Raw genomic sequence first — 26,188 nt, 5'->3', positions numbered from 1 at the left:
TTCTTTGAGGATTCTCCATACTTTTTTCCAAAGAGGTCGTATTAGTTTGCAGTCCCACCAACAGTGTATAAGTGTTCCCCTCTCTCCATATCCACACCAGCATCTGCAACTTTGAGACTTTGTGATGTGGGCTATTCTCATCAGGGGTAGGTGATATCTCAGGGGGGTTTGATTTGCATTTCTCTGATGATTAGGGATGATGAGCATTTTTTCTTTTTTTGTGTGTGTGTGGTTCTTTTTGGCTGAGGATGGGTTTGAACCCGCCACCTCCGGCATATGGGACCGGCGCCCTACTCCTTGAGCCACAGGCGCCGCCCAACGATGAGCATTTTTTCATATGTTTGTTAGCCATCCCTCTGTCTTCCTCAGAGAAAGTTTTGTCATGCCTCTTGCCCAATGGTAGATGGGGTTGTTTGCTCCTTTTTTGTTGATTAATTTGATTTCTCTATAGATACTAGTTATCAAGCCTTTGTCACATTTATAACATGCAAATATCTTTTCCCATTCTGAAGGTTGTCTGTTTGCTTTAATTGTTGTGTCTTTAGCTGTGCAGAAGCTTTTCAATTTAATTAAGTCATTTGTTTATTTTTGTTGTTGCAATTGCTGCTGAAGTCTCCTTCATGAGATCTTTCCCCCATCTGACATCCTCAAGAGGTTTCCCCACACTTTCTTCTAGGATTTTTTTCATTTCATGTCTTAGATTTAGATCTTTTATCCATCTTGAGTCAAGTGGTGAGAGATTCAGGTCCAGTTTAGCCTTTTACATGTGATTATCCAGTTCTCCCAGCACAGTTTATTGAATAGGGATTCTTTTCCCCAGTGTATGCTTTTGTTTGGCATATCAAAGATTAGATGGCTATAAGAGATTAGTTTCATCTCTTCTTTTTCTATTTGGTTCCATATATCTGTATTTTTGTGCCAATGTCATGCTGTTTTGATCACTGCGGACTTGTAATTTAACCTGAGGTCTGGTAGATTAATGCCTCCAGCTTGTTTTATTATTATTATTAATAAGAATTGCCTTGGCTATCCAGGTTTTTTTTTCTGGTTCCATACAAAATGAAGAACTTTTGGTACTTCAAGTTATGATGTTGGTATTTCAATGGGGATTGTGTTGAATCTGTAGATTGTTCTAGGTGTATAAAAATTTTCACAATGTTGATTCTTCCCAGCAAAGAGCATGGTATGTTCTTCCATTTTTTAATATCTTCTACTATTTCTTTTCTTAGGGTTCCATATTTCTCTTTGTAAAGGTCCTTCACCTCTTTTGTTAGGTATATTCCTAGGTATTTCATTTTCTTTGAAGCTACTGTGAAGGGAATTGTGTCTTTGGCTTCTCAACTTGGATGTGATTGGCATATACAAAGTCTTCTGATTTGTGGACATTGATTTTATGTCCTGAGATTTTATACCCTGTATTTCTTGATCACTTCCAGGTGCTTTGTGTTTGAATCTCTCGGGTATTCTAAGTATAAGATCATATCATCAGCAAAAAGCAAGGGTTTGACCACATTTGGATGCTCTTTATATCTTTCTCTTCTCTGATTGCTTTGGCTAGAACTTCTAGAACTATGTTGAATAGTAGTGATGACAGAGGACATCCCTGTCTGGTTCTAGTTCTAAGTGGAAAAGCTTTCAGTTTTACTCCATTCAGTATGATATTAGCTGTGGGTTTGTCATAGATGGCTTTAATCAGTTTAAGAAATGTGCCACTTATGCCTATATTCTTAAGGGTTCTTGTTAGAAAATGATGCTGAATTTTGTCAAATGCTTTTTCTGCATCTATTGAGAGGATGATATGGTCTTTTTTTTCACTTCTTTTGTATGGTGTATTACATTTATGGATTTGCATATGTTAAACCAGCCTTACATCCCTGGAATGAGGCCTACTTGATCATGATGTATAATTTTTAGTGTGTAGTTAATAATTTATTGGTTAAGATTTTATTGGGTATTTTTCCATCAATATTCATTAGTGAAATTGGTCTTTAGTTCTTTTTCATTGGGTCCTTAACTGGTTTTTGTATCAGGTTAATGTTTGCTTCATAGATCATGTTGGGGAAGGTTCCTTCTTAATGTTTTAGAATAGGTTCTGCAGTATAGGTACAAGCACATCTTTGAAGATTTGGTAGAATTATGATATGAACCATTCTGGTCCAGGGCTTTTTTGTTGTTGGAAGATTTTTTTATTGTTTCTTCGATCTTGGCACTTGAGATTGGTCTGTTCAAGAGATCTATTTCTTCCTGGTTCAGTCTAGGGAGATGGTATGATTCCAGGTATTAATCCATTTCCTCCACCTTGTCAAGTTTCTGGGTGCAGAGTTTCTTGTTATAGCTGGAGATAATCTCTTGTATCTCTGTGGTATCTGTTGTTATTTCCTCCTTTTCATTTCTGATTGAGGTTATTAGAGATTTTACTTTTCTGTTTCTAGTTAATCTTGCCAAAGGTTTATTGTTTTTTTTAAAGTTTTCAAAGAACCAACTTTTTGTTTCATTAATTTTCTGATTGATTCTTTTCAATTTCATTAATTTCTGATTTAATTTTGGTTATTTCCTTTCTTCTACCAGGTTTGGGATTAGATTGTTCTTACTTTTTCATTTCCTTAAGATGATTCATTAGATTGATGATGTGTTCTCTGTTTTTTGGATGTAGGCTTCTAATGCAATAAATTTCCCCCTTAGAACTACTTTTGCAGTATCCCACAGATTTTGGTAATTTGTAGCTTCATTGTTGTGTTCAAGGAATTAAAAAATTTCCTAATTTATCTCTTCCTTGACCCAACTGTCATTCAGCATAAAGTCATTTAATTTCCATTCCTTTGTATGGGGATAATAATTTTTGTTGGAGTTGAGTTCTAGCTTTATTGCCTTGTGGTCTGAGAAGATGCAAGGAATAATTTCAGTTCTTTTAATTTTGTTGAGGTGTGATTTGTGTCCTAGGATATGATCTATTTTTGAGTATGTTCTGTGGGCTGACATGAAGAATATATAGTCCTTAGTTTGGAGATGGTGTATTCTGTATATGTCTATTAAGCCCATTTATTCCAGGGTCGCATTTAAGTCCCTTATATCTTTGTTTAGTTTTTGCTTTTCTGTTGATTCCTCCTTATGTGTTTTTTCTTCTTCATTCCCTTCCCCTGTTTTTTCCTCTTATTACCTTCTTTGCATTAAACTACCTCATCTCTGAGCTTAGGTATTGAAGTAGCCTTTTGGTATAAGGCTAAAGGGAAGAAAAAAGGATAAAGAAGGAGAAGAAAGGAGATAGGATAAGGATAAAGAAGGAGAAGAAGAAAGAAAAAGATAAAGAGAAGGGGGAGTGAAAGAAAAGAAATGAAGAAATGGGGGAGAAGGACAGAAAGAGAGTTACAAGAGAAATGGTGATATGCAGCAGTTTGCTTTGACTCACACCCGCAACTCTATGACTTTGGAGGTTTGGGCTGGGTGAATCCCTTGAGGTCAGGAGCTCCTTACCAGCCTGGAGAAAAGTAGGTCCCCACTTCAGCAGTATGTCGTGGTGGGGACCTACCAATACTGTCTTTCCCAAGGCCAAAGGTAGAAGGCTTCCTTGAGCCAGAGCTAATGGCTTCCTTGAGCCAGACCAAGGCAGTAATCCCTGAGCCAGACCGGTGTTATGATCAACCCCCACCCCAAGTCCTCAGAGAAAAGGGGAAAAAAAATAATAAAAATTGATCAAGAAAATTAAAAATGTAGTTATATAAGATGAAGGGGAAAAAAGGATATCTTAGATGTTGTATGAGAAATTTATGTGGGAAAGATGAGAGAAGTAGAAAAATCTCTACCACAAGAGAGAAAAAAGCAGACAATTAAAAAAGAAAGAATGAATAAAAGGGACTGAAAACCCATAACCAAAATGGAGGAGTCTTTGCCATTGAAGAAAGTAAAAATGAAAAAATAAAAGTACAATCAAACAAAACAGAAAGAAAAACACCAACAACAATAAACAAGAAAAAAATCTAAGGAAAGAAATTGAGAAAAGAAGCAAACAATGCAAGTGTGTGTGTGTGTTAAAATATGTTGCCTGGTCTCCAGGTGGTACTATGGTGTTAGGAGACGGAGAACATGCACACTGGTTTTACTGTATAAGATGGAAGCCACTCTGTAGTTGCAGAGGAAATCCAGTCCTGTCTTGCTGACTTATTTGCCTTCAGTCAGGGCCTGGTCACTTCGTTAGCATTCAGTCCCCACAAGATTAGAGTCCTGAAGCTCTCACTAGCATTCTTAGGAGGCACAGTTAAACAGTGTCTCCTGACAACAAAGTGGCCTTCTTAAGGGTACAGGGGCCATTCAGCTCACCCCAAGGATGGTTGCCTGAACTCAGCAGGTGCACCAGAGCCAGCCATGCACTAGGACCCTGTGGACTCTTCCTACCACAGGCCTTCTCACAAGAGTGGCAGCCTGCCTGTAGCCAAGCCATTGGGAATTCCACCCTTCCCAGCACTCAGTCCCAGCTCCAGATGCTTTTTGAGTTCACTGGCTCACTCAAGTTCTCTCCAAGGCAGTTCCAGTAAGAAGCTCAGTCCAAGATCAAAAAACTGCAGGACATCCCCTTCCTGTCTCTAGTCCTCTGCAGGAGGGGCCAGCTGGCCGGCTTCTGCCCCTATCCAGGAATATGCCTTCTGTGCCAGTCTTTCTCAGCTACAGACCTCCTGGTTGGCTTCTGGAGTCTCCTGCTGCCTGCTACTTCACTGTGCGCCTAGAGTGATGTTTCTGGGTAGGTTCCCCCTGCCAGAGCTGGCAGGAGTCCTCTTTCCCCTGTCTCACTGCGAATGGCCACCTTGCTCTGCCCTCCTCAAAGAATATATTTTATAAGGCTATAGGTGACATAGTGATATCTCTAATGGATTTGGGCAAAGTAAATTGAAAACATTCTGGAAGGGATTCACCATTCTAGGTGCCATTAAGAACATTCATGATTCTTGAGAGAAGACCAAAATATCAACATTAACAGGATTTTGGAAGAAGTTGATTCTAGCCCTCATGAATGACTTCTAAGGGTTTAAGACTTCAGTGGAGGAAGCGTGCAGATGTGTTGGAAATAACAAGAAAACTAGAATTAGAAGTGGAGCCTGAAGATGTGACTGAATTGCTACAATCTTTTGATAAAATTTTAATGGATGAGGAAGTTGCTTTTCATGGATGAGGGAAGAAAGTGGTTTATTTCCTTTTTTTCCCTTACTTTCCAGCAAACCAGACTTAACTGAAAAGAAAGTGGTTTCTTGAGATGGAATCTACTGCTACTGAAAATGCTGTGAACATTGAAATGACAACAAAAGATTTAGAATATTACATAAACTTAGTTGAGAAAGTGGCAGCAGAGTTTTGAGAGGTTTGACTCCAATTTTGTTTTTATTGTTTTCTTTTTTTTTTTAGACAGATTCTTACTTTGTTACTTTGTTGCCCTTGGTAGAGTGCCGTGGTATCATAGCTCATAGCAACCTCAAACTCTTAGGCTCAAGCAATTCTTTTTTTTTTTTTTTTTTTTGTGGTTTTTGGCCGGGGCTGGGTTTGAACCCGCCACCTCCGACATACGGGACCGGCGCCCTTTTGCCTCAGCCTCCCAAGTAGCTGGGACTACAGGAACCCACCATAATACCTGGCTTTTTTTGTTTTTTTTTTTTTAGAGATGAGGTCTCGCTCTGGCTCTGGCTCTGGCTCAGGCTGGTCTTGAACCTGTTAATTCAAGCAATCCACCCGCCTCAGCCTCCCAGAGTGCTAGGATTACAGGCATGAGCCACTGCACCCAGCTTGACTCCAATTTTGAAAGGAATTTTACTGTGTGTAAAATGCTATCAAACACTATCGTATGCTACTGAGAAATCTTTCGTGAAAGGAAGAGTCAATCAGTGAAGGAAACTTCACTATTGTCTTATTTTAAGAAATTGCCATAGCCACCCCAGCCTTCAGCAAGCACCCTGATCTTTCAGCAACTATCAACATAAAGGCAAGGCTATCCACAAGCACAGAGATTATGACTCACTGAAGGTTTGATGATTTTTAACATTTTTTAGTAATAAAATATTTGTTTTCTGTATGTGTATGTGTATATATATATATATATGTGTATATATATATGTATATATATATATATTTTTTTTTTTTTTTTTTTGAGACAGAGTCTTACTCTGCCTAGGCTAGAGTGCCATGGCATCAGTCTAGCTCACAGCAACCTCAGTCTTCTGGGTTCAAACAATCCTCCTGCCTCAGCTTCCCGAGTAGCTGAGACTATGTGTGCCTGCCATGATGCTTGGCTAATTTTTCTATTTTTAGTAGAGATAGGGTTTTGATTTTGCTCAGATTGGTCTTGAACTCCTGAGCTCAAGGGATCCTCCCATCTTACCCTCCCAGATGCTAGGATTACAGGTGTGAGCCACCACACCCAACATAGTAAAATATTTTTAAATTAAGGTATATTCATTGGATTTTTTAGACATAATGGTGTTACACATTTAATAGACTACTGTATAGTATAAACCTAACTTTTATGTGCACTGGGAAACCGCCCCAAAATTGTGTGACTCACATTGTGATACTCTGTTGTATTGGTCTGGAACTGAACCTGCACTATCTCTAACTTATGCCTGTATTTAAATGAGGTTGGCTTTTTATTTTTATTTTTATTTTTTTGAGATATTCTCACTATGTGGCCCTGGGTAGAGTGTTGTGGCATTACAGCTCACAGCAACCTCCAACCAAGGGGTTGGCTGTTTACTATCAAAAATAATTCTGTGTTTGCAGTTTGGGATGGGGTAGTGATAAGGTAAAGAGGAAACTTATCTTCTGTCTTGAAATTCCCCTTTTTGTGGAAACAGACATTCGGCCTGTTAAAAGACTGAGCACTGTATCCTTTTTCAGGCAATGGGAAAGAAAGGGTAGATTGACACATGAAACAAAAAATCAAGATGTTAATGAAAAGCCATATGGTAGCCCTTTGGAGATAGTGCCATATAAAGATAGAAAACCATAGATGACCTGCAAAATAAATAATTTTCTGTGTATAATTTTTCCAACCTAGAAATCATTCAACGTAAGTTTGAAATATTTTAAAATAATCTTTATTAATAAAATTTGTGAGCTCTCCATTTACATTAGGTTCCAAATCTGTTAAAAGGAGTCTCAAGATGCCTCCATTATTTATTTATAATTAGTTTAATTGTATTTGCAGTAGCTGCAATATTGTATTGAAATACTTTTCAACCAGATACACAGTAGAAAATGCTATAAAACTGTGTAGAATAGTCTGAATGAATCAACTATTGTGACAATGTTTTTATTCTATGTAAGCTTCCTTCTTTGTAATGTTCTTGAATTACTGGTGTTTTTAGTATTTCCCTATAAAAACTCTTCAAGATGCAGTGGATTTATATTGATTGTAGTTGGATTCAGCAGGACACTTGAAAATCCTGCAGAATATGGGACAGTTGTTTGTAGTGTGGGACTGCCCCACACAGTGCGGGATGTCTAGCATCTCTGGCCTCGCCTTATGAATGATACTGGCATAAGGTGGTGAGGCATCATTGTGGGAACAAAAAACGTTCCCACAAATTTACAAGAATGCCCTGAGAGGTTGGTACCACTGGTCTATAGTGTGGTATTCAATACCCTTAGCAACTGAACCCCCTATTTTTACCACAACAGAAACAAAGAGGTCATTTTTTGTTTTTTTAGACATCAGTGAAGACTGAGGAAGAAACAGCCCAGGCCCCTGCCCCATGGGAGTGGCCACATCTGAGTCTGGCTCAGAGGAACCTCTGTGGGAACTCAGCTCAGAGGAAGGTTGCAAGCCTCAGTCTGATGAGTAAGGACAGGCCGCTGGATGGTTCCCTGCCTGTGCTCTCCTTTTCTCTCCACTAACCCTGAATTGGCCCTTGGGAGACATTTCTTACAGACTCTCTCACCCTCCCATTCCCTTCTTCTGGCCTCTACTTGCTGACTTCTCTCAGCTCTTACCATTTTGCATCCTTCCCAGTCACATTTTCTTCTTCTGTTGTTAATCATCCACTTATTAATTCTGGTTGTCGTCTCTGTTCATTCCTCCCTATTCCCTGAACAACTCCTTCTGAGTTGAACAACTCCTTCTGAGTTCCCTCAGCAACTCCTTCTTTGCATCCCTTTTTCTCCCTTAACAAGGCTTCCGTATGACTTGTCATTTCACATATCCCTTCATACTTGGAAGGTCCACGAACACCTCTGTGTGTTCCCTTCCTCTGTACTTCAAAGGATGTTATCTTTACTGAGAACACTACTGTTCATGTTTAATTTTTCTTTTTTTTCTTTTTGAGACTCTCACTCAGTCACCCTGGCTAGAGTGCCATGTTGTCATCCTTAGCAACCTCAAACTCCTGGGCTCAATTGACCTTCTTGCTTTGGCCTCTCCAGTATCTGGGACCTACAGGTGCCCACCACAACGCCTAGCTAGGTTTTCTATTTATTTTTTATTTTTTTAGTAGAGATAGGGGCTTGCTCTTGCTCAGGCAGGTCTTGAACTCATGAGCTCAAGCAATCCACCTGCCTTGCCTCCCAGAGTGCTAGGCTTACAGGCATGAGTGACTGCACCCAGCTTCATTTTTAATTTTCTTTAAAGTGCTTTGGGCCCTCTCCCAAGCTGAGCTCTTGTTTCTTAATTGACCTTTCTTATCATTTTCCTGTATTGTGCTATGTTTTGTAGGATTGATGAAACTAACTGTAAACCCCAAGACACCTGTTGATTGTTCGGTTTAATGTGGAACATCTATTCTGTACACAGACATCTGTTGATTTTTTATTTGTTTGGTTTAATTTGGAACATATATTCCCTACACTGGAGGTTGTTTTTTCAAAATTCACAGATATGACATTTAAAACACTAATGTATCATTTTAGCTGAAGAAGTTGTAACTAAAGATGGATTGTTTAATGCAAAGCAAGAAACTTCTGAAGAAATGGAACAAGGTCAGGCGATCTCAGGAACACCCAACAGGTGAGTGTCCACGGTGCTAAGTGGATCAAATCATAGACATATAAGAAGAACTTGGAATGAAACTAGAGAAACCAGTTGGTCAAAGCCTGCTTGCCTGGAATAATACAGAATGAGTACCACTCTTACTTCTGCAATCACAGGAGGCCTGATGCTCAGAAGGTGACCTGTTGAATATTGTCAATATACCATAATTGTACAAAACCTTCGTTTGGCACAGTTTCCTCCAGAATCCTGTCCAGACTCAGTGTGTCCTGCTTAATCACTCTTCCCTGCACTCCCTTACATATTTATGGAACTGCAGATAAAGAAGCCAGGTAGACAATTTAGATAAATTTAGATGAAAGTGAAGTCTACAAGTGAAGCTTCCATGATGGTTAAGAAAGAAATATCATCTGAACTAAAAGAAGACTTAGTGAGGATGCGTAGGGTCGACTCAACCTTCATTAGAAGCCCTGAACAAAGAGTAGATCAAAAGGTGATAAAGAAAGAGAAATTAATGATAGTAGTAGAGAAATTAATGATAGTGGTGGGTACTTCATAAGTGTTGGTTGGAGAAATGAATAAAAATGTAACATAATACTCCCAAAGCAGGGAACAAACCAGAAGCAAAGGGATGACTTCTGGTGAAGCCATTAACTCCTTAGACACTTGAGAAAAGAAGAGAAAGGAAACAAGGCAGGATAATTAGGCTAAAGAGCAGGGCAGGGAGTAGGGAATTCTCCTTACTGACATTTGCTCATCTTCAGAAAACAAGGAGCTAAATCTCAGCTAAAATAAAAATGTCTTGAAGCTTAAGAAGAGAAGCGAAATTTTTGATCTCTCTTTTTTTTTCCTTCAGTTTTTGGCCAGGGCTGGGTTTGAACCTGCCGCCTCTAGTGTATGGGGCCGGTGCCCTACTACTTTGAGCCACAGGTGCTGCCCAATTTTTGATATCTCTTTCCTTATACTAGTGAAGACTGAGCCTAACTCTGCTAAGGAAGAGAAATAATGTTCATTAACTTAGCACAGAGTTATAACTGGAGAATAGGAATTTGTTATGTACCTGTTGGGGGCATTTAGCATTAGCTAACTGAAACCATGACTCATGACTCACAGTGTTTATAAGAATAAAGATAAATCATTGTTTCACATTAAAAAAAAAAGTCTGAAGGTAGCCTATTCCAGGTTTGGTGTGTCAGGTCAATCATATGTCAAAGATCCAGCCACACCCACACCCCTGCATCCTTCCGCTAGTTCCTTACTTCCACCCTAGTTCCTTACCTCACTCTGTTTCCTGTTTCCTTTCTCACAATATTGGACTTAATACACTGTATCTCTTGGAATTTAGATTTTAGCATCAGAAAGGCTCACTGTCATGACAGGATTGACTAAAGTGGTGAATGTCAGGGAACTCTTTTTTTTTTTTTTTTGGCCGGGGCTGGGTTTGAACCCGCCATCTCTAGCATATGTGACTGGCGCCCTACTCCTTAAGCCACAGGCGCCACCCAAGTCAGGGAACTCTTAAGAATGGATGTGTTGAATACACATTGACATTGAAGACAGCTAGGATAATAAGTTCAAATAAATAAATATATGTAGTGTAAATTATATTAATATAATATTTTCACTGCTTTTTTGCCCTATGTCTTCTAAAAGTAAGCTAGTATACTGATAAGACACTAATAGGTGATATGCAAATATCTAGAAATAAGAAGTTTGTGTAAAATAATACTTTTCATCTTAGCAACTGTAGCTTATTTCCATGTAAACCTCATAAAAATCAGTTCAAGTGCAATGAGCTGACTTTCTTTTTTTGTTTCTTTCCAGAGCAGTATGTCCCCCAGATAAATATAGAACTAGGAAAGGCTAAGTTCTTCCATGTTTAGAAATTCTGTGAGGTGTGAGGAGGCCTGGTAAATAACAACATCCTTCCTTGTCTGAGTTCTAAGCCAACAGTGACATGGGGATAAAACAGTTGGTTCTGGAAACCTAAGCTCTGTACTGACAGACCCTTGAGTGGATAAAGCAGCTCAGAGGCAGAGCTAAATAAGCTCCTACTGGCAGGGGACAAGTGCAGCAGATGTCTCTCTGCACAGTCCTCCCAATGCAACCTGGGGCAAAAAGGAGCATGGGGTGTCTGCATCCTCCTTCTAAAGAGGACAGAGGGAGGGGCTGCATCATGGATGCCCAGTTCCTTTTTCCAGATTCAACAGTTTCTTACATCATGAGGAGTGAGTGAGAGGTGGAAAGAGGCCAGAAATGTTGTCTAGCCAAAGTCCTTCCCATGAAAACGTGAGAAATGACAAGTAAGTAATTCTGCCTGCCAAAAGATTTAGGCTTTAGTGCATTTATCATGTTTTAAAGCATAAGACTGAGGATTTTTTTCCTCTTGACACAGGTTCTCTCTATATTGTCCAGGATGGATTTAAATTCCTGGGTTCAAGAGTCCTCTCTCCCGAGCACCCCAAATAGCTGGGACAAACAGGATTTTTATAACATGTTTTTTCTGTTTCCCAGAGGTCATGCACCCCACATCCCCTGTACTCCGGTCCCTATTGAAAGGACAGTTACACATTTGAACACTCTGAAGGACCATCACCTGGGTGACTTGTGGGCCCAGACACACATCTCATCCTTGGAATATTCTACAGGCACTATGACCCGAAAAGGGAGAAAAAAAGACAAAGCTCGAGTAAGGGAACTACTCCAAAGCCTTGCATTTTCTGGTGACTCAGACATGGAGGAAGATAATGAGCCTGAGACCCAGCCTGCTCAAAAGAAGCTAAAAGTGCCAAGTGTCCCAGAAAAAAATTGGACCAAAAGAGATATTAAACCCAACTTTCCAAGCTGGTCAGCCCTGGATTCTGGACTTTTGAATCTCAAGAGTGAAAAGTTGAACCCAGTAGAGCTCTTTGAATTATTTTTTGATGATGACACATTCAACTTAATTGTCAGTGAAACCAATAATTACGCTTTTCAGAAAAGTGTCAGCTTGGCAGTCACAATTCAGGAAATGAGGTGTGTGTTTGGTGTTCTGCTTTTGAGTGGATTTGTGAGGCATCCCAGAAGGGGAATGTATTGGGAAGTCCCTGATGCTGATCAGAACTTTGTTAGAGATGCAATTAGAAGGGACCGATTTGAATCAATTTTCTCATACCTGCACTTTGCAGATAATGGCCACCTAGATCAAAAAGATAAGTTTACAAAACTGAGGCCTCTCATACAGCAAATGAATAAAAATTTCCTCTTGTATGCTCCCCTGGAAGAATACTATTGGTTTGATAAATCAATGTGTGAATGCTTTGATAGTGACCGATTCCTGAATGGAAAGCCTATTAGAATTGGCTATAAAATCTGGTGTGGTACCACCACACAGGGTTATTTGGTTTGGTTTGAACCTCATCAAGAAGAATCAAGTATGAAGGCATATGAAGATCGTGGCCTTGGATTAGGTGGAAATCTAGTGATGAGCTTTGCTGATGTCCTTTTAGAGAGAGGTCAATATCCTTATCACCTGTGTTTTGATACCTTCTTTACAAGTGTCAGATTGGTGTCAGCCTTGAAGAAGAAGGGGGTGAGGGCAACAGGAATGATTAGGGAGAACAGAACAGAAAAATGCCCCCTTATGAATGGAGAACATATGAAAAAAATGAAGAGGGGGTATATTGATTTCCGAGTGGAAGAAAATGATGAAATAATTTTGTGTCGTTGGTATGGTGATGACATTATCAGTCTGTGTTCCAATGCTGTAGGCATAGAACCAATTAGTGAGGTAAGTTGTTTTGCCAATGATGAAGAGATCCCTCAGATAAGTCAGCCATCCATTGTGAAAGTGTACAATGAATGCAAGGAAGGTGTAGTTAAAATGGATCAAATTCTTTCCAAATACAGGGTGAGGATAAGAAGCAAGAAATGGTACTCAATTTTGATGAGCTACATGATTGATGCAGCCATGAACAATGCATGGCAACTACATAGGACCTGTAACCCAGCTGACTCTCTAGACCTCTTGGATTTTCGGAGATGTGTTGCGCATTTCTACTTGGAACACAATGCTCATCTGTCAAATTGAGGCAAACAAATGGATACAATGCAGACATTAGAAATACATAGAAAAAATGATAACTACACATTAGATTGTTCCCTTCCAGAGCAAATCTGTTGTATATAGTGAAAATATTAAGTAATATTTTAAATTCAGACATTTATATAGAATTTCAGATTCAAAGACTTATAGCAAATAATGTTTACAATTATCTAAAAATGTCAAAACTCCAGTGGTACCTTTCTCTATGTCTAATTTTATGTCAGACATGTGGGAAAGCATTTATTTGTTGAATTAACTATTTTATACATTTAAAGAATAAAATCCAGCTTCTCATTAAAAAATTTTTTTTTTCCTCTGGAGACTTCCTTCCTTCCTTCCCACCCTCTCTCCTTTTTTCTTAAATCTGGTCTCCTGTTGCCTGGGATAGAGTATAGTGGCGTCATAATAGCTTACTGCAACCTCACACTCATGGGTTCAAGCAATACTCCTGTCTCAGCTTCTTGAGAAGCTGGAGCTACAGGTATAGCCCACCACATCTGGATAATTTTTCTATTTTTTGTAGAGATTGGGGTCTCAATCTTGCTTAGGCTGGTCTTGAACTCCTGACCTGAAGGAATACTCCAGCCTGGGCCTCCCAAAGTGCTAGGACTATAGGTGTGAGCCACCACACTAGGCTTTGAGAATGCCATTTTAAAAAGATGGGCAGTGTCATGGTAACCATAGATGGTACTGAAATCATAGTCCAGAATCAAGATAGAATCCATGAAGGAAAAGTGATCTAAACAAAACGTAAGTGGTAAGAGACTAAGACCTCAGCATTGGTGTAGAACTGGATCAGATTGTGTGTAGATGGGTAGGAACGTCCATAGATATTAAAGGAGGATACTATAAAGGAAAAACCAGAGCATGCTTACAGCTGCTCATGTGTATGCAAAGGCCGGGCCGCAGTGGAAGGCAGCACTACTGGACAGGCACTTGACTCCAGATGAGACAGTTATACACCATTTTATTTCTCTTTCAACTAGCTAGATCTCTTCCACAACTCTTAGGCTTCCTCAATGTGGAGAAAAAGAATTATCAGCAAACCGTATCCATATTTTTTGGGGATTAGTATTAAAAATATAAAAAAATTTCTACCCACTGATAAGGAAAAGTTAAAAAGCCCAAAAGTAAAATTGTACAAAGGATATGAATAAGGAATTCACAAAGGGGGAAATGCAAATGAACACTAAATATAAAAAGATGCACCATTTCATTAGTATTCAAGTATTAAAAATAGCATACCATTACAAACCTAACAACTTGGCAAATATTTTAAAGTTTGATAATGGGCAAGGAAATAAGATAACCATGCTATGCTGGTGGGAATGTAAATTTGCACAGCCAATTTGATGGTCCTTTAGTGGTGTTAAAATTCTAAATGCACATACGATGTGATATATTAATTTTGTCATTCCCCACTGTCTTTGAGAACTGAGATACTTAACATGGGAGTAAAATGTGAGAGGCAGCCTCTGAAATATGTTTCAATGATTGCATTTCCCAGTATTCAAGGCCTATATAATTCTCTCCTTAAATAATTTGCTTCTAATTAATAGAATACAGCAATGTTGAGGGAATGTCACTTCTGTGATTAGGTTACAAAACTGGCTTCTCTCTTGCTAGCAGATGCTCTCCCTTAGATGTTTTGGTGAAGCAAGCTGTCAATGTTAAAGAGGTCTATGCAACAAGGAACTGAACTCCTCTGGACTACCAGTTCAGAAATACAGAAGACAGAAAACGATGTTAAACTATACTACAGAGATATTCATCAGAATGCATACTGTGAGCAATTACAGTATGAACACTCTTTCCTCCCCTCAACAAAGATAACACAATGGGGAAAAAAAAAATGGAGGAGAGGGCGGCGCCTGTGGCTCAGTGAGTAGGGCGCCGGCCCCATATGCCGAGGGTGGCGGGTTCAAACCCAGCCCCGGCCAAACTGCAACAAAAAAATAGCCGGGCGTTGTGGCGGGCGCCTGTAGTCCCAGCTGCTCGGGAGGCTGAGGCAAGAGAATCGCGTAAGCCCAAGAGTTAGAGGTTGCTGTGAGCCGTGTGACACCACGGCACTCTACCCGAGGGCGGTACAGTGAGACTCTGTCTCTACAAAAAAAAAAAAAAAAATGGAGGAGAAATCCATCAATTAAAAGAGAGAAGATGAGCAATTCAGAAGAAAAAAATCATTTTATCATAAGGACATATGCATTAGAATGTTTATTACAGCTCAGTTTACAATCGCTAAGATGTAGAATCAATCCAAGTGTCCATCACTTACAATCCAAGTGCACATGAATAGACTAACAAACTGCAGTATATGTATACCATGGGATACTATTCAGCCATTAAAAGATGGAGACTTTGTATCTTTTGTACTAACCTAGATTCAGTTGGAGAATATTATAAGAAAAGTATCACAGAAAGGAAAAGCAAGTATCCAATGTACTCAATACTAATACAAAGCCAGTAGACAAACAAATACACACCCACACACAAAAAAACACAAACAAGTGGGGAAGAGGAGGGCAAGGAAAGGAGGTAGGGGGATTGGTGTGTTCTCACCTAACAGGCACAATGTAAGGATGTATGGCACACCTTCTGGGTGATGGGGACAATGACAACTTATACTCTACCTAACATGCAAACAATGTAACCTAATCGTCTGTACTCTTATATTAGTCTGAGATATTTTAAAAAGAGATTAACAGGAAGACACCCTTTTTGCACATGGGGGATCCTTATTCAAACAAATGTAAAATTAATTATAAGAGCTGGAAATTTATGGCTTGGTGCCCATAGCACAGTGGTTATGATGCCAGCCACATACACCGAGGGTGGCAGGTTTAAACCCAGCCTGGGCTAGCTGAACAACTGCAGTGAAAAAATGGCCAGGTGTTGTAGCAAGCACCTGTGGTCCCAGCTACTTGGGAGGCTGAGGCAAGAGAATCACTTAAGCCCAGGAGTTTGAGGTTGCTGTGAGCTGTGATGCCACGGCACTCTACCAAGGGCGACAAAGTGAGACTCTGTCTCAAAAAAAAAAGAACTGGAAATTTAAACACTTGTTGCATATGTAATGATAAAAGGAATAACTATTCAATTTTTATGTGATAAAGATATTAGGGTTTGTTTTAATAAGGTTCTTATGTATTAAAGATATATACTGAATTATTTATAGGTATAATAACATATCTGGGATTTACTTCAAAATAATGAGGCAAGGGAAGAAATGGATGGGGATATACATGAGAGAAGACTGGCCATGAGTTGCTAACTTTTGAAGGTGGGTGGATATGTTAAGGCTCACTACTATTTTTTCAACTTTTGCCAGTGTTTTATTAATGAATTCTCTTCAGTAAAACTTTAAAAATGTGCATGTGCTATGATCCTGCACTTATACTTGTGCTCAAGGAGGAAAGTACAAGGCCTGTCACTGCAGTGTTGTTCCAAATAATGAGAAACAGGATACAACCTCAGTGTCTAGCAATAGGAGATTTGCTAAATAAACCAGGCTTTCAATTCTGTGAAAAAGGAATCCAGTACAGACTGACAGCATTGACCTAATAATTTGTAATTTTGTGGGTATAGAAGGCAAATCAATGATGGAGCAGGCTTTGACCTTATCAGAAATGGAGTCAAGGTTGGATGTGGTGGCTCATGCCTATAATCCTAGCACTTGGAGAGGCCATGAAAGGAGGATCGCTTGAGGCCAGGAGTTCAAAAGTAGCAAGAGTGAGAGCCCCATCTCTACTAAAAATAGAAAAAAAAATATCCAGGCATGGTGGGGCATGGTGGTGTATGCCTGTAGCTCCAGATACTCTAAAAGCTGATGCAGGAGGATACCTTGAGCTTGGGAGTTCAAAGCTGCAGGTAGCTAAGATTTATGCAGCTACTGCACTTAGCCAGGGCAACAGAGAGAAACCCCATCTTAAAAAAAAAAAAGAAAAGAAAAGGAAGGAAAGAAAAGAGAGAAATGAGGTCAGGAGGACAGAGGGTCCTCTGCTGCCTACAAACTTTGTGACTTTGGGAAAGTGACTTAGCCTCTTTGTGCTTCAGTTTCCCCTCTTTAAAATGGAGTTAATTATAATCATGTTTAGATCATGTTTGGGGATTGAATCAGTTAATACATGGCTCCAGTTCTGTAGCAGTATGGATTCTACTATGTCTCAATAAGGTTGCAGTGATGACTGAAGGCTTTCCTACACTCATCCTCATTGCATTTCTTTTTTTTTTTTTTTGTGATCCCTTTGTCATCCCTGATAGAGTGCTGTCGTGTCACAGTTCACAGCAACCTTAGACTCCTGGGCTTAAGCAATTCAGCCTCCCAAGTAGCTGGGATTACAGGCGCCTACCACAATGCCTGACTGTTTTTAGAGGCAGGGTCTCACTCTAGCTCAGGCTGGTCTCGTGAGCTCAGGCAATCCACCCGCCTTGGCCTACCAGAGTGCTAGGATTACAGGAGTGAGCCACCCCCTAGCCCTACTCATCACCCTTATATGGTCTCTCTCCAGTGTGGTTTCTCTGATGTTTCATAAGGAGTGTCTGCCTACTAAAGCTTTTACTGCACTGATTGCATTGATACAGTTTCTCACCAGTATGGATATGGAGATACTGGAAAAGCCCTGCATTCTGACTGAAGGCTTTGCCACACTTGTTATACTGATAGTGCTTCTCCCCAGTATGTATCCTCTGATGCTGAACAAGGTATAGCTGAGGTGGAAAGCCTTCCCACATACCTCACATTCAATGGTTTTTCTCCCGTATGGATTCTTCCGTCTAATGAGGCCACTGCTGGCATTGAAGGCTTTTCCATACTCCTTACATTGATAGGGTTTCTCTCCAGTGTGGCTCCACTGATGTTCATTCAGCCCTGACCTCTGACTGAAGGCCTTTCCACATTCTTCGTATTCATATGGCTTCTCAGGCGGCGCCTGTGGCTCAGTTGGTAAGGCGCCGGCCCCATATACCGAGGGTGGCGGGTTCAAACCTGGCCCCGGCTGAACTGCAAACCAAAAAATAGCTGGGTGTTGTGGTGGGTGCCTGTAGTCCCAGCTACTTGGGAGGCTGAGGCAAGAGAATCGCTTCAGCCCAGGAGTTGGAGGTTGCTGTGAGCTGTGTGATGCCATGGCACTCTACCGAGGGCAATAAAGTGAAACACTGTCTCTACAAACAAACAAACAAACAAAAAAATCATATGGCTTCTCTCCAGTCTGGATTCTCTGATGCTGAATGAAGACTAAACTCTGTGGCTCAGTGCCCATAGCACAGTGGTTACGGTGCCAGGCTGGTGGATTCTAACCTGGCCCGGGCCAGCTAAACTACAACAACTGAAACAAAAGAAATAGCTGGGCATTGTGGTGAGTGCCTGCAGTCCCAGCTACTTGGTAGGCTGAGGAAAGAGAATCAGTTAAGCCCAAGAGTTTGAGGTTGCTGTGAGCTGTGACACCATGGGACTCTACCCAGGGCAACACAGTGAGACTCTGTCTCAAAAAAAAAAAAAAAAAGCCTGAAATCTGAAGCTTTTCCCACATTCATTGCACCTGTGACATCTCTCTCCAGTGTGTGTCCCTGCTGCTTTTCTGTCCTGCTTTCACATTTACAAGTTTCTCTGTACTTAGAATCCAGAGGACCATCTCTTTGGACTCTGCTATCCTCAAAATGTTCCATATCTTTTAAGACTTCTTGCTTCAATGCCAACTCTTAAGTTTTCAGGTATAGTTTCATCATCTGGAATAATAAATGGACCAAATAATGTCATCTCTTTTCTTTATGAAAGAATATGATCATAGGATGGGAATAGATATGTCCATATCAAACAGACATGTTCTGGAAATGCAAAACTGGCAGTGTAGTGGGGAGGGTTTAAACAGGGATATTTAGGCTAGCAGAGTAAGGGGTCATCAGCATTGCCAAAATGGCTGGTGGGGATCACTCAGAGAAAGCAAGGCTCCCAGTGAAGATGTACACAAGCAGGAACTATAGAATATTTAATACAAGGCAGGCCCCGTTCTAAGCATTTTACATATATTAAAATAATTATCAATCTTCAAATGACTGTGACCAAAGTGCTATAATCCGCATTTCATAAAGCATAAGCTGAAGGCACAAGGAGGTTAATTGACCTGCCTACTGTTACAGACCTACTAAGTGGCAGTACTTAAATTCCAATTTGGCAATTTGGCCGCAGAGTCCATAAGTCCAGTCTTTTTTTTTTTTTTTGAGACAGAGTCTCACTTTGTCATCCTTGGTAGAGTATCATGGCATCATAGTTCACAGCAACCTCAAGCTCCTGGGCTTAAGTGATTCTCTTGATTCAGCCTCCCAAGTAGCTGGGACTACAGGTGCCTGCCATAATACGCAGCTATTTTTAGAGTTGAAGTCTTGCTCTGGCTCAGGCTGGTCTTGAACCTGTGAGCTCAGACAATCCACCCACCTCGGCCTCCCAAGTTATAAAGGGTAATAGTTAAGACTGTAGAGGCATGAGCCACTGCACCCAGCCTCCACAGTCTTAACTATTACCCTATACAAAGCCATCAGAGATCTGAATGGGTCTGTTAAAGTCCTTACCTTGTTCTTGAAATTGGTGGAGGCCAAAAGATTCATATTTGAGCTGTGTCACCATCAACTGAAGCTGGATGACTGCTGATTCCTCCTTGGCCTTTAGATGTGTCGTATCCCCTAAGAGGACTGATCTGGGGCCTTATGGCAGGTAGGTATATTTGGGTCCATAAGAAGACGACTTCAAGATTCCAAGCTAGTACTCAATGAAAGAGATCACATGGAACCACATGAAACATTTTCTAGAGCAGTGGTTCTCAACCTTCCTAATGCTGCAATGTAATTTCATGGTTAAAAAGGGGTTGCGACCCACAGATTGACAACTGCTGTTCTAGAGAGATGGCATAGTGGAAGGACCACAATTCAATTCCACACCCAAGAGCAGAATGGAGAGAGTAAAGATAGCCCAAATGGTGTAGTGGTTTAAAATAAGTACCAATTTCTTTGACATTCTTTTTTTTTCTTTTTAATTATTTTTTTATTTTAGATTAATGTGAGGGTACAAACAACTAGGTTACAGTGTTTGCATTTGTTATGTGAAGTCCCTCTTGTAGTTGTGCCCTGCACCCAAGAGATGTGCCATATACCCTTACTTTTGATATTCCTCCTTTTAAAAGGTGGAGTCTAATTTTTCTCCCTTTAAATGAGGGCTGTATTTGATAGCTCATTTCTATTGAAGACAAAATGGCAAAGGTGATGGTATATAACTTCCATCATAAAAATAATTGTGGCTTTTTTTTTGTCTCTTTTTCTCTATCTCCTCTGCTCTGGAGGAAGCCAGCAAATATGTCATGATGACACTCAAGCAGCCATAGCGAGAGACTAACATGGCAGAAAATTAAAGCTTCCTGCCAGTAGCAAGAGAGCAACTGAGGCTGCCTACCAAAAACCGTATGACTGTAGTCTTGGCTAAGTCTGCAACCTCATAAGAGATTCTTCTAGGTAGCTCCCAATTCCTGACTCACAAAACTATGAGATAATATGGTTTTTCATAAGCCTTTATGGTTCAGGGGTAATTTGTTATGCAGCAACAGAGGATACATGTAGTTATAACCAAACAACCTGTGTCAACAAACTTTACCTTTCATTTCTCACCTGGTTCCCTGGCTCACTAAGCTCTTGCTCCAAATCTCCAACCACAGCCATAGCCTTTCCCCTGCTCTTGGGATGGTGCTCCCACATCCAGGCCTGGAGCTTCTCAGGCAGGATGGTCAGGAACTGCTTTAGCGCCAGCAGCTCCAGGATTTGCTCTTTGATATTAATCTCTGGCCTCAGCCACTGATGACAGAGTTCCCAAAGCCAGCTCAGATCTTTTCCGGGACTAGGAGTCTCTTGGTAACAAAACTGCCTAAAAAGTTGACGATAGGCCTCCTGGCCAGAAATGTTATTCACTTGAAGGTAGGTTTCATGGTCCCATATAGGATCTTTCTCCACCTTCACAATCTTAAATCCATCTCATTCCTCTGGTAAAGCCATTCTGAGATTACTTAGAAGGCTCACTCCAGCTTGGGTTGAAGGGATAACTATGATTTAAGCTTTCCTAATTTAATCTTCAGGATATACCTGATGATAGAATATAATATATTGGCTCGGCACTCGTAGCACAGTGGTTATGGTGCCAGCCACATACACCAAGGGAGCCATGTTCAAACCTAGCCCAGGGCAGCTAAACGATAATGACAACTACAACAAAAAAATAGCTGGGCGTTGTGGCAGGTGCCCGTAGTACCAGCTACCTGGGAGGCTGAGGCAAGAGAATCGCTTAAGCCCAATAGTTTGAAGTTGCTGTGAGCTGTGATGCCATGGCACTGTACCGAGGGCGACATAGTAAAAATCTGTCTCCAAAAAAAAAAAAAAAAAGAATATTGTGTATTAATAGAAATAGTGAAGTAGTGGGGAAAAAAAGCAAAGTATGGCAACAGCGAATGCTATCATTTATGCTGATAAAAAGTATATAAAGGTGTTTACTTATATGTTTTTAAAATGGGAAAAAGCTATGGCAGAATACATTAATAGCCTTAATTCTTCACCTTTCTCCATAGCCATGTACTTTCTAGTGCCCTCACATTGTGACTTTGGGCTCAACTACCATGACTTGGTTTGGGCAGTGAGATATTAACAAATGTGATGCAAGCAGAGGCTTGAAAGATACTTGTGTGGTGATTGAGATTGCTTGCTTTTGCCCTCTAAAATTGCCAGAAGCTAACCTTCAGATGATAAGAGACATGTAGGACAGAGCGGATCATGCCGGTGGAGCAGATGACACCATCCAAGATCAGCTAACAGCCAGCTAACCACCAGACATGTGAGTAGGCCTAGCTGAACTCTGTAGGGCTGTTTGGTCGCCCCACAGCTGACTACAGATGTACAAATAAGGTCTTCTCTTCCCATATCATCTATGCCCCGTGTGCAAAATGTTTATTGCTATTTGCATGCTACCAAAGTTTTATGGCTGTTTATTATACTACATTAGTATGGCAACATACTAATAGAAGGGGAGAAAACCTAGGTAACTATGGAATAAGAGAGCAAGGGAAATTTACTTTTCACTGAATACCCTTTGTACTCTTTTCTGATTTTTGTGCCATTTGGAGTAAGGTACTTATTCTAAAAAAAAAAAAAAAAGAGAAAAAGACAGAAAGATAAAGACAAGTTGAGCGTCTTTAATCCAAAAATTCAAAAACTGAAATACTTGAAAATTTGAAACTTTTTGAGTGCCAACATAATGTTCAAAGGAAATGCTCATTTGGAGCATTGTGGATTTGGGATTTTCAGATTAGAGATGCTCGGCCTAGTAATATAATATAAATATTACAAAATCTAAAACAAAAATCCAAAATCCAGGGCAGTGCCTGTGGCTCAGTGGGTAGGGCGCTGGCCCCATATACTGAGGGTGGTGAGTTCGAACCCTGCCCCAGCCAAACTGCAACAAAAAAATAGCCGGGTGTTGTGGCGGGTGTCTATAGTCCCAGCTACTTTGTAGGCTGAGGCAAGAGAATTGCCTAAGCCCAGGAGTTGGAGGTTGCTGTGAACTATGACGCCACGGCCCTCTACCAAAGGCAATAAAGTGAGACTCTGTCTCTAAAAAAAATAATAATAAATACAAAATCCATGGCTGGGAGCCCATAGCTCAGTGGTTAGGGCACCAGCCACATGCACTGGGGCTGGTGAGTTCGAACCTGGCCTAGGCCTACTAAACAAACAAACAAACAAAATAGCTGGGTGTTGTGGTGGGCACCTGTAGTCCCACCTACTAGGGAGGCTTAGGCAAGAGAATCATTTGAGCCCAAGAGTTTGAGGTTGCTGTGAGCTATGACACCATGGCACTATACCCAGGGTGACAAAGTGAGACTCTGTCTCTTAAAAATAAATAAATAAATAAATGAAAGAAGCTCTTCTACTAGAGGGAGCATGGGAAATGAGCTGATGGCATGAGAGTGAAAATACGAGTGGGAACAAAAAGGGCAAAGTTGAAAGAAAGGAGGGGAGGGAGGTTATTGCATTAAATCTGGAAAGATTTCCACGTGGGTAAGATTTTATTGTGTTCTTCAAACTAATTTAACTTTGAAATAGGATGTCCATAAAGTTCGTGTGCAATTTAAAAATAGTTGTAAGTTTTAAATTGTACACGAACTTTATGGACACCCTGTATATACAAATGAAAGAAGAAAAGTTCAACCTTTGTAAAACTGGTTCAGACATTTATGGAGTTCAGCTAAGAGCTGAGAATACACAGAAGTTTATAGTGATTAAGGGTATAATTACAGTACAATGAAAAAAAAAGCCATAATTTTGGTGGTATATACAAGGTATATACCCTGCAGGAAGTAGGAGAACTCATCTTAAATTCAATATTCAGTTTCTGTGCATTACTTGTAATCCACAAAGGAATCCATTTCATAAATATTTACTAAGTACCTACCCTGTGTCAGGCTGCATACAAAGTGAAACAATCGCAGAATTTGATGTGTTACCATTTTCCTTCACTTATCTAAAAACACGGCAGAAAGAACATATAAGAGCATTTTCTCATTAGCTTCAGCACATTTAGCAACAAAAACAAAAGATAATGTAAATCGTAAACTAACTGTATTGTAAATTCTAATGGATAACTGATTACCATGACAAGGAAATAGCGAAACAACTTAAATCTCATGAGGAAACAGTCAAATCCCAAAATAGGGATTCTCTACAGGAGGACTGGGGGAAATCTCCTCTTCAACAAGGAAATGGGATGAGAAAAAAGGAAGGGAAGGGTAGGATTGTTATAGATTCAAAGAGTCTTAATAACTACAAAGTTGGATCCTAGTTGGTACAAACCAATTGCAAAAGACTTTTGTGGGACAACTGGGGGAGGAGGGGATGATATGAACATGAACTAGGTATTAAGTGTTACTGGAGATTGTTCCTACTCTTAGTTGGATGTACTAGTAATATTGTATTAATAGCTTTGTAGGGAAATGTCCTTAATTTTTAGAGATATATTAGGATCTATTTAGGAGTGAAAAGTTAAGATATTTGTAATTTATCTTACAATATTTAAAGAAAAAATGTACGCGAAAAATACTGCCCAATGTTAACAGCTGTTACTATACTTGGTCTTAGCCAAAAGGCCGAGAAGCGATGTTGGTAACACCTGTAAATAAAAGTGATGGGTGTTTAGGGAGTACAGGCTTTGACAGGTAGCGGGATCTGCTGTACCTCCGGACGTAGGCTCCAGCCGCAAAGTTCCGCCCCTCTAGGGGTCGCTCTCACGGCCCCGCCTGGGACAGGGGCGGGACCCACTGCTTGACCACAGGGGTTTTAGGCCCCCGAAGGTAGGGTCCGGGTAAAGGCGAGAGGGTGGCCTGGGCCACTTAAGTATAGACGCCCCAGCCGCCTATTTCTAGGCGCAGATCGTAAATTTCCTGGGAGCAGGAGAGTTCCAACTCAGAGACAAAACTCACCTTCTCGGGACTGGGGCGCTCCAGTTCCCCTGACGGGGTTGCAGCCCTCAGACCACAGATCAACCACAAAAGCCGGAAGTGCATCACAAATCGTACTCTGTCCCTTTCGGGCCTCTGAGGAATCTTGGTCTTCAGTGCTGCATTTACCATAACTCAGTGCTCTTTCAATACCTTGAACTTCCAAAGTCCCCAAGAGATAGAGTGTGTGTATGAAAAGGGCAAACCCAAAGCATCAACTTTGGTGACTGTTCTCTCCTTCTCATCAACCTACTTATCAATCCTTGTGGATTGATGGGCTCTATTCTTTATCTCCATCTTGCCAGGCCCCAAAGCCTAGATGCCTCTTGCACATTTCACTGGGGTGGCCTGCCAGGACCTCACGTGTGTCCACCCCACAATCTCCCTGTGGCCCCCCTGCCTGCTACACTATTCCCAGGCACATTTCCCAGTGAGCCAATTTTCACATAAGTACTGTATTCTGCAGACAGAGTAAGATTTGTTCTATGCCCAGTGGAAACTTTCACCTCATTTCTCAGGACTGCAAGCTGGATAAACAACTCTGAGAAAGGGCTTGGACAAAAGAAAGGTCAGGGTCTTACATTCTTGGCACTTCTTGGCACACATTGTAAAATGTGTAGGAATACAAATGAACCTAATGAAATGTTTATCCCAATAATAATTTTGAGACTTTAGGCAGAAATACTATTTATAAAGACTTTAGAATAATACGATTGTTATTGGGGACCACTAATGCATTGGAAGAAGGCAACAGAATTGGGTGATTAATCAGAAATTTAAGGTAAAGTATAAAAGACAGAGACCTCCTTGAAACTACATAAAGAATTTCATCTCCTTCAGTCAGAGGCAGAAAAATCTGAGGATGAGACCCAGGACTTAACTGAAAGCATAGCAAAGTTCCAGATGAGGTTATTGTCAACATCAGCAGGCCAGATGAGCCAATGCCAAAGAGCTGACTGAAAAAGAATGAAACTCAGATTTAGCACAGAGATAACAAGGTCAAAGCACTGAAAAGTCTCAGATTCCCCTGAATGATATGGGCCTAAAGAAGTATCCCATTTCTCTCTGTCAAACGCTAGTATTCTGTGCCTGTATGGAGATGATATGCCCCCTTACAACCCACCCCCAAACTTGGACACTAGGTCAGTTCCTAAGATTGCATCACAGCAGAATTTGGCTTGGGAAGTAGTAGGTCTGCTAAGGGAGGAAAAAAGTACCTTCCAAAGTTGTTGTAAAAGCTAGCCAACATCTAGTGTCAGGACCTAGACTCATAAATATGGAAGAGGATCCTGAGAGTACTGGATCAAGGGGAATGGGATATAAAGTTGGGTAAGGAAGAGTATATCAAGATGGAGGCACTCTGCCATGATGCAAGATTTGATACTCTGGCAAGGGCCTTGGGAGATTGTGCTAAATGCATTGATAGATAACAAATCAATGGTAAGTGATAAGTCTGAGGGCACCTACTTCAAGTCTGTCTGCACTTTCTAGACTATAGCAAGTTTTCAGAACTGGCTGTGTCCCTAGGAGGAAAGGCCCTGGAACATTAAACCAAATAGCATATGGAACATTTCCCTTAGTCTTCAACAAAGAGATTGCAGTTCAGGGCATTTACTTATTTAGATGTAC

General features: G+C 40.6%; 3 protein-coding genes across 4 annotated transcripts in view; 2 read left to right on the top strand and 1 right to left on the bottom strand.

Moving 5' to 3' along the window:
* The window catches only part of PGBD1 (piggyBac transposable element derived 1), a 28,514-nt gene extending 15,365 nt beyond the window's left edge, over positions 1-13,149 (top strand). The window contains exons 3-5 of the mRNA XM_053601297.1: positions 7,687-7,816; positions 8,881-8,977; positions 11,474-13,149. Coding sequence (XP_053457272.1) covers positions 7,687-7,816; positions 8,881-8,977; positions 11,474-13,028 — 1,782 coding nt within the window. The 3' untranslated portion in view covers positions 13,029-13,149. The remainder of the gene's footprint in view (positions 1-7,686; positions 7,817-8,880; positions 8,978-11,473) is intronic.
* The window catches only part of LOC128593365 (zinc finger protein with KRAB and SCAN domains 3-like), a 61,895-nt gene that overhangs the window by 11,991 nt on the left and 23,716 nt on the right, over positions 1-26,188 (top strand). The window contains exons 1-2 of one of the 2 annotated variants that reach the window (XM_053601303.1): positions 16,269-16,320; positions 21,795-21,900. The exons of the other annotated variant lie outside the window; for it this stretch is intronic. The gene's annotated coding sequence lies outside the window, so the exon portion shown is untranslated. Of the gene's footprint in view, positions 1-16,268; positions 16,321-21,794; positions 21,901-26,188 lie in introns of those variants that run through there. 2 annotated transcript variants of the gene reach the window in all.
* Positions 17,517-24,691, bottom strand: ZSCAN31 (zinc finger and SCAN domain containing 31). The gene is given in 9 exon segments (XM_053603617.1): positions 17,517-17,746; positions 17,749-17,953; positions 18,221-18,285; positions 18,552-18,599; positions 18,602-18,737; positions 18,739-18,764; positions 19,605-19,736; positions 20,672-21,038; positions 24,542-24,691. Coding segments are annotated over 9 exon segments (1,359 nt in total).

Source organism: Nycticebus coucang, chromosome 9 (assembly GCF_027406575.1).
Source record: "Nycticebus coucang isolate mNycCou1 chromosome 9, mNycCou1.pri, whole genome shotgun sequence".
Lineage (NCBI taxonomy): Eukaryota > Metazoa > Chordata > Mammalia > Primates > Lorisidae > Nycticebus > Nycticebus coucang.
Note: the sequence above shows the minus strand (reverse complement) of the source record. Positions and strands in the feature narration are given on the sequence as shown.